This window comes from Excalfactoria chinensis, chromosome 1 (genome assembly GCF_039878825.1).
Source record: "Excalfactoria chinensis isolate bCotChi1 chromosome 1, bCotChi1.hap2, whole genome shotgun sequence".
In the NCBI taxonomy this organism is placed as follows: Eukaryota; Metazoa; Chordata; class Aves; order Galliformes; family Phasianidae; genus Excalfactoria; species Excalfactoria chinensis.
The window spans coordinates 29179203-29188008 of NC_092825.1; the positions used below are offsets into that span (position 1 = coordinate 29179203).

At 37.5% G+C, this 8806-nt stretch overlaps 1 protein-coding gene across 3 annotated transcripts in view; it reads left to right on the plus strand.

Annotated features, from left to right (window-relative positions):
- Positions 1 to 8806, plus strand: part of ARID2 (AT-rich interaction domain 2) — a 102506-nt gene that overhangs the window by 91483 nt on the left and 2217 nt on the right. For all 3 annotated transcript variants that reach the window (XM_072360457.1, XM_072360466.1, XM_072360477.1), the window contains 4 exons: positions 2681 to 2819; positions 2919 to 3004; positions 6799 to 6922; positions 7009 to 7100. In XM_072360457.1, the coding sequence (XP_072216558.1) occupies positions 2681 to 2819; positions 2919 to 3004; positions 6799 to 6922; positions 7009 to 7100 (441 nt within the window). The remainder of the gene's footprint in view (positions 1 to 2680; positions 2820 to 2918; positions 3005 to 6798; positions 6923 to 7008; positions 7101 to 8806) is intronic.

The following is an 8806-nucleotide window of genomic DNA, read 5'->3' on the forward strand; positions in this document are numbered from 1 at the left end:
GTTGCTGTAGATATATACATGATTTTATTGTTAAATCCTTGGCCTGGTTTCGTTTTAAGAGTGATTTTTTGGTCTTTGGTAGGTGACATCTCTGTATAAAACAAACGCATGTAAGGCTGCTGAGGTGCTTTACTACTACTAAATACAACTGGATGTCCATTCTCTCCTGGCTTCACAGTAGCTGCATAAATGCCTGCATCTAGCTGTTGATAGAAGAGCGGACTATACTGTGATAGAACTGAAAAACTGAGGGTTTTTCTTAACAGAAGCCTGAACAAAAGTTTTGAAGCATAAGTCAGTCAGCAGCTTTCTTCTGTGCCTTCAGTTATGTAGGATAAGTTACGTAGAACTGAGGTGACATCTAACCATGGGACAGACTGATGTCACATGTGAACTAAGATGTGCTTATATGCACACAAACCTTGGGGAAGGAGAAGCAGCAGTACAATTATGATTACCTTACATTATCAGTATATTTGTAAGTGTGTCATAAGCTAATATTCCAGTAATTTTTCCTGTAGTCAATGGCTGTGGCCCTGTATTTTTTATGTTCAGTTACGTGTTCTGAGTCAAAGATGCTATTTCTGTTGCTTTAGTTCCTCCTGTCATTATACTGGGTTTTGTTCATTGTTAAGTTTTGTATCTTCTAAAAGCCTTCAGAGGATTTGCATTGTTACAGTGTAGTCTTTCTAACACACAGTTCTTGTTCTCATACTGACAATGATTTTTAAAGTATTTATTTTAACCACAGCCTAAAACCAGTTTCTATAAATGTTACTATCAACATTCTTTGTGGTGAAGAAAGAATCAAAATGTTGAGTTAGCATTTTCATCATTGCTTATGTTGCTTATGCATATTCTGTCACCAGCTTGATAAAAGACAAAGAGGATCATATGTCCTGGTGGCTTCCTCTTCCTACTAAACACATAAAAATCCGGAGTTACCACCTACTGCTAAGAGTTATTGTGAAAACGGTCACGGTCTCAGCTCTTCATACAGGGCTGTTTAAGCAGGAAACAAGAAGCTTCTTTTCAGTGGACTATTAGTCTGCTTCTTTAATTGTACATCTGATACTTGGCTTTAGACATTAGATACTAAGCAGTTAGGTTTATCGACAGTGATAGAGCAGTGCTTCCTTTGTGGTATTCACAACTAACCATGAAGGTGTGGCAGGAAATTAAGTTGGTAGTTATTTAGATATGTTTCTCTGAACATGTTCTTTAGTTTTATCCTCACAAAATATTAGCATTATTTTTTTCTTCCTGGATGCATCGCAGGAGGCATTGAAGGCCTTTAAAAATATTTTACTGGCAACCAGGATAAATATGAATTAACAAAATTGTATTTTCTTTTTGTACCTACTGAATTGCTGGTGGTGTGACCAGCAAGATTCCAAAGCTGGGAAGAGGGGTGTTTTTAGTTTTCTATAGTTTACTGTGGAAGCATTATACCAGGTATTGACACTCCGTCCTGCAGTAGTAGAGTGGTGTGAAACATGTCCATGATGTGTTCCTCATTCAATACATGTGGCATCTGAAGACCACAATGAAATCAGACTCAACTATACAAATACCATTAAAGATACTCCACTCTCACATGAATTCTGGTTAAGTACCTGAACAGGGAGCAAAACTGTGAAAGCTGTCCTTAATGCCTTGCATTAAGGATGTAACAGAAAGTAGGCATTTTGCTTTAAAGTTCAGCTGTCTGCAAGCATAGCTAATTTCTAAGGTTAATTTAAAAGCTGTTATTTTGCTTCACAAGTAGGCAGGAGTTGTCTGCTCTTGAATTGCTTTGCATTTGAGAAATAAATGGGAAATGCTGTTGAGTCTCCGCTGCCTGTCAGGTCAGCTATTAGTTTAATGTTCTATTCAGCAGCAGAACAGAGTGGCAACTAAGAGTTTAGGTTCAACTCTCAGTACTTTAAATTTTATTAGTATTGTTAGATGTTGTTTTAATTCTTGTGAATAGTTTTTTTCCTGAATAAATTTAATGTTTTGCAGACTAATGTTGTAGATTCTGACTGTTATGCTTTAGTTACTGAATGGAATCTTGTTAATTTGAAAAGTAGTTTCCCCTTGCAATGTTGTAGTAAGTCAGAATCTTCTTAGATTAGTGTTTCAAGTACAGTACTGAATGTATTTACTATATAGCGAATCTACCAACTTGGTTGAAATGGCAGAGCTTTAAGAAAAATAAAGCCTTGCTGTATAAAATGTTTTAAATGACATTTTGGATTTGATTTATGCCGTGAAATTTGTTTTATTTGAGCCAATGATTATTCATAGAATGGTTTGTGTTGGAAGGATCCTTAAGGATCTTCCGGTCACAAGGTGGTTGTTGCAGTAGGATTCAGTTTATACCTAAGATTTGTCTCTGCTCGCCTTTTGACGCTGTTGTGAGCTTCAGGTAGCAGTATTTTGTTGCTTAGGTCTACATACTGATTGCAGATATTGTATAGTGGATGGTACTGAGTCGAGTAGTGGCACGTGGAAGGAAGTTCCTTGAACTTGCCCATAACCCTCTGCTATAGGTTGTGAGATGGTGCTTCATCCTTGGCTGCTCTCTGGAAGTCTGGCAGCATGGCTTATGTTTGTGATATTTGCACTGTACTGTTAACCAAAATTATAAAAACAAAACAAAACAAGCTTTAAATTCTCCTTCCTTCTCTTTCTGTAGGTGGTTTCAAACACCATCACAGGTTTTCTATCATGCAGCAACTGAACATGGAGGAAAAGATGTCTACCCAGGGCAGTGCTTATGGGAGGGATGTGAACCTTTCCAGCGGCAGAGGTTTTCCTTCATTACCCATTTACAGGTGCAGATTTTCTTTCACTACTTCAAAATACAGTAGCAGTTTCATGGGAAATTTTCACACACGTTCTCACTGTCTTTCTTTTTTTTTTTCCCATTACAGGATAAACATTGTTCCAGAGATGCTTTACTTGCAGGATTAAAGCAAGATGAACCAGGGCAAGGTGGAATTCAGAAGCCTTCCAATAAGTAAGAGACTTAGGCCTCCTTAACACTAAAGAAAATGAGAGTATTAGAAATTACTAGAAGAATTTGTGTATTAAGAACTTGGTTTATCAGGTGAAACTGTACATGGAGTCTGTAGCTGACTATTACATAGCTGTTAAATTTGAGGTCCATTGCATTAAGACAAACTAGTAAAAGAGGAAAAAGATTCTGATGTAGGAAATACGGTTAAGTTACCATTAAAAGAGCAGGTAGTTCTCGAAGGTATGTTTGTCAGTATAATGATAAACATTGTTCTTAAAATACTCAACTGAATAGTGTTTTATAACTTTTACTGTAACAGATAAGTGCTTTTAATACACATGGAGAGTTAGTTGGGTACAAATCAGCTCTTTCTCACAGCTGAGTTGGCCTGTCTTGTAACTTGAAATCATAGAATCTCTAAGGTCCAAAAATACCTCTGAGAGACCTCTTAGTCCAACCATGAACCCATCACCATGTCCACTAAACCATGTGCCTCCGACTTTCTGTGTTCCTTCTAGTTTTGTGGTCAGCTACTCTTATAATAATCTTCCTTTTAAATAAATTGTAAAGGTAAGTATCAAGACCTCTTAATCTTCATACTTTGTGTTCCTGTCTGGAATCAGGTTTGTGTCTCCTCTTTCGCGGGATTATTTCAATGTTCTGAAAATTATGGAGTATGACCCCATTGCAGGAGGGCTGTGTTACTGTTGGAGTTACTCAGAGTTCGGTTACTTATATGCTTGTATCAAGTTGAGGGTTTTGTTAGTAACTAACTGGAATCTCTTTATTGCAAGCCAGAGATGTGATTTACATGAATCCGGGAAGACTTTTGCTGTCTGTTGTGTGCTAGTTAAATTGCTACCATGCTGCTGGAGGCAGCAGTGAAAGAAAATTGAGAATGGAAGCAGTGAAAAGTTGTTCTGCAAAAAAATTAAAAGGTCCCCAAAATTCTTAAAACACGAATGCGTGATTGTCTTACAGTGCCTTATTTCATGGAACTAAGTGGCATTCTGACCTCTGAAAACCACAAAATGAAGAATAATGGTAAAATTTAAACTCTAAAGTACTTGGCAAGTAGGAAGCATCAGGCTGATGCAATCTACAAGCATGTGATTTCAGCTCTGCCATTCCAGAAGCGTTCAGTCACACAGATAACACATGCAGTAGGCTGTCTTTGCAAGTTTCTTTAGAATAGGCACATGTCAGGAAAACTTCCATGCATCTCCTGTTCAAAGGCAGAATTCTCTAATTAGATCAGAATCAGAAAGTAGGAATTTATCCATCACCACTTCTCAACAAAACACTAAGACTTCAGCATCACAAGATACTAAGGATATCATTTCAGAATATGAGTTGAAATCAGTGCTGCACACTACTCCAGATAGGAGGTTCTGATGGTCTCTGCCATCTCACGTTCCTTCTTGTGGCTGTGCACTCTCACTGTTTGCAGAGAATTGGCTTTAGCTTTTGTCTGACTGCATGGATTAGATTAAAAGTAATAATAAATAAATAAATAAATAATGACATCACCAATAACTGATCAGCTGAAAAATGGGTTTGCTAGTTTAGCTGAATGCACTACCCTTACAGTCAGTTCAGCACTGGTGCAGGAGGTAAGTTGAAACAAAAGAAAGGAATGAGACCTTTCTGTGTCAGTACTCCTGGCTGTTAATGCCATTCAGCTGTACCATGAAATCACAGAGGTTCCCTATGACATCCCTTTCCTATGTTTCTATTACTACTCTTTTACTACCAAAGGAAAAAAAAAAAAATCAATGAATGTGAAAAATACATCTATTTTTTATAATATGTAACCCGTGTAATCTGCTGTAGAACTAAGTTTGTACAACTGAAAAGGTTCTGCAACCACGTGAGGGAAACAGGATCTGGTAACTCGCTCTGCAGAATCAGTGGCTTGTCGGATGAAACTTAAGATTGTTCCCACCAGTCATCTCAAGTTGGCTATGTGGTCAACTGCTGGTAGTGTCTCAACTGACTTAGAAGGTTTTGGCTTAATTTATTTCTCATTGAGTCCTAGATACTTAGCAGGTATGTCAGCATGCATCTGATATGCCATATGATTAAATTATTGTATGGAACTGAAACATCTGAGAGAAATGGTACTGAGAGGAATTGTGTTTTAGCCATCAGCTTTTAGACATGCACCTTCTCATCACATGCTGTTTTCTTAATCATAATTTCATCCAAGTAGGTGTGGTATTGTGATAGGCAAAAAAATAGCTGTGGTGTCTTTGGCTAGAACCAGGTAGGCAAATTTAAGCTTTATTACAGAGCTGGTTGTATACCTTAATTCTCTATTTCTTTGCTTTTAAAGTTGTATTATATTAACTCTTCTTCTTTTGGTTTTCAGAGGTCAGTCAATGTTTATTACAGTTGTCCCTTGTTCAGTATTTTTAGAATCAAGGCAATAGTAACTCAGCTTTCTAAATTATGTTACGGTAGATGTTCGCGAGAGACATTTGGAGAAGCCTCTGCTGATGATTCCTTGTTCTTCTCGATATAAAGGGAACAACAGTGGTCCAGAAATTGAAAATCAGTAGTTACTGTGCTGCATAGTTTCCTATAAACATATACAGTTGCCCAACAGTTTCTTAATCCAACCCCTGCCCTTCTCTCATTCCTTCATAAAGGTTGTCAAAATGTTTTTTCTCTTTGGGAGAGGATGATGGGAATTATGAACTGAGGTATTAGGGAGGAGTCGGCCTGTTTGCACTTCTTTTTGCTAGAAGATAACATAATATTGCTACAGAATGATTTTCATTATAAAAACTGAAACATTTACATCTGATTTATGTTACCTTTGCAAATAAGCACTAATTTATGTTTCTAATATGTTCACATTTCCTAACCAGATTGTACAAGAATTCATAGTAATATAACATATCGAAATGTGCTGATATTTTTCACTATTGGTACTTCAGTCATCCTTTGAGATGATGCTTTAAAGAGTCTTACTCATTAAGTTACGCACTTAACATTTTAAACTGTAGTGGTATGACTTGTGTCAAAGCCTCACATGGAGGAACGTTGACTTCAGTGTTAATAGTTAAAATTAAGGATTTGCTTCCACCTTGTCTGTTCCTTGTACCAGCTTTATAAAATACCCAGTGCAATTTCTTAATCTCAGTTGGAAAGCTGCAAAAAAGGTAGTAAGGGTAATAAAGGTAATAAAGGTAATAAAGGTAGATGTTTGGTCGAATTTAACAGTTAAATGTTTTGTGTCTTAGATCGTAATTTAAGCAGTTCTACTTTGTATTGCTTCCCGCTGAGTGCAGCTGTTATCTATTTTATACTGTCTCAGTGTCTGACAGTCGCAGTACGCTGGGTCAGGTTTTAAACAGCTATATTTTTAGGACATTCTCTGGCCAAATCTCAGTTGACATTTGTATAGCCAGTATCACTGTTCCCATTGAATTCTGTCTAAGAAAACATTTCTTCAAGTAGGTACGCTTCAGGAAGGTCGCTGTGTCATTATGCAGTATATTGTACTTTTCCATTGCAAATATCATGGATGATAAGCTGTACTTCTTCAAGAGCAGTGCTTCCCCTCTCCCCCCACCCCATAAAAATAATGTTCATAACACTTCAGAAGGCTTTGCAATAATGTTTCTCTGCATGGAAACAAAAGACAAATTGCGTAGCAGCACCCTGTGTTAATGGATCTTTCAGTTCAAATAGGTTGAAAAAATGAACAAAATAAATGTCCAGAGTTGTTAATCTGTTAGAAAGTGGTGTAAAGTTTATTGTTACTAATTTATTCTTTGCTCGTGTAGGCCGCCAGTTGTAGGGAGTACAGCTGCTACTCCCAGAGCACAGAAGGCCATTGTGAATCATCCAAGTGCTGCCCTAATGGCATTAAGGAGGGGATCAAGAAACCTTGTCTTCAGAGATTTTACAGTGAGTGTTGTTTGACTCAAGTATTATTAGTTACAAATTGCTGCTTACCACTAAGGAGCTTTTACTTTTTTCCTTTTCTTTTGTAGGATGAAAAAGAGGGACCAATAACTAAACACATCCGATTAACAGCTGCCTTAATATTAAAAAATATTGGTAAATATTCAGAATGTGGTCGCAGGTAAGCATTGTTTGATTCTTCTAATACCAGTGGGCGATGTTGGTTTTGTTTTGTTACATACCAAATGATAGGCAGTATTTTCTTATCCTTTAAGAATACGATATGTATACTGATAGCACAGTTGTTTTTTGCCAGTTCCTCACAGTTCCTCAGCTCCAAACACAGCTGCTCAGCATCACCTTATCTAAGATAGTTTTGTGATCCAGACTTTTGAAACGTGTCTGTTAAGTTCAACAGGCCAAACTTTTGGAGGCAAGTGAGAGAAGTCTTTGCTATGGGTCTGTCCCTTTTTATCCTGACAGCAGTCCTGCCTGACTCTGGAAATTAATTCTTCCGTGAGGAACTTCCCATTGGCCCTGCCCTTTTATCTCAACCCAGGAAAAGGGTGAACGATGTTCTCTGAAACGTTTTTGAAGTTGTGGACATGCCCAGTTGCATTCCACATTTGCTACCTCTCTGCTAGTTTCCCTTCACGATTGAGTTAATTCTAATGAATGACTCAATCAACTTTCCTCTGACTTTTAGGAGATCCTTAGTATCTTAAATCTCTGTTTTTGTTCTTTTTATGTACTAAGTAGGAAATGTTCTTTATCGTGGAGGAGAGTGGCAGCCACTTACTGTGCCACTGTTTCACTTCTTATTTTTCAAAGAATTTACAGGCAGTAATTTCATGTTTTTGTTTTACGCTGTATTCACAGCTCCGAATTGGGGGAATAATTACTTCTAATTTGAGTCTATTAATTATTCTTCAAAAACCTGTCAATAGGAGGGATTGTCCTGTTTGTACTCAAAAGAAAAGGCTCAGTACTCATTGTAGAACTTTTTCTGATGTCTTCAACTGTCTAAATGGGGCTGTAGGAAAAACAGCCAAATTCTTTTTGGACAGCATGGTGAAAGAACGAGGGGAAGAAGACAGAAGTCACCGAGCTCCCTAAAGAGGCTGTGCAATCTCTGTTCTCTTAGATATTACCTATTTTCTCATAGATCTATCTGGATATAATTTTGAGCAGTACAATCCAGCTTAGGAGTTGGCCCTGCTTTGATCAGGAGTTGTACCACGTAACTTCGGGGGTTCCTTATAACCTGAATTGGTCCGATTTCAGAGTTAAAAAGCTTCAGAAAACTTTAAAAGCTTAGACGTTCAAGTGCAATATTCATGGAGTGTTTTTGTAGCACTTTACTGATGATTAATTCTGAATATTCATTTATTTTTCAGTGTTAAAAACCACCAAAAAAATCAGTTATTTAACTCAAATATGGAACAAGTTTTGCTATTATCTTTACCATTGGCAGCATCTCCCGATGTTCCATGTACTGATAAGGTCTTGGAGGGCTTTTCTGTGCTGTAATACGGTTCTTTTATACAGTGTAGGCATTAAACTTGTGCCATGTTGGATTGAGCTCAGGTGTTTGCTAGACTATACAGTTTCTTTCACAAGATAAGAGCAAGTAGATTTTGAACAAAAGAAGATGATCTTCTTCCTGGAAAACTTTGCCTCATTTACTGTTTTTGAATTAAAGAACAGTGCTGAAGATTATTTTGAAAGCTACATGTGCTCTGGGCTTTGTCCTGAGCACAGACTGATGTATGTGCTGTTTTCTGCCAGTGCCGATGGTGGTCATGAGGGAACATGGCCATCTCCAAGACAGAGTCTCCCATTAGGACAGTCTGCTGGAATCTGTGAATCCTTAGCAGAGCAACAAAG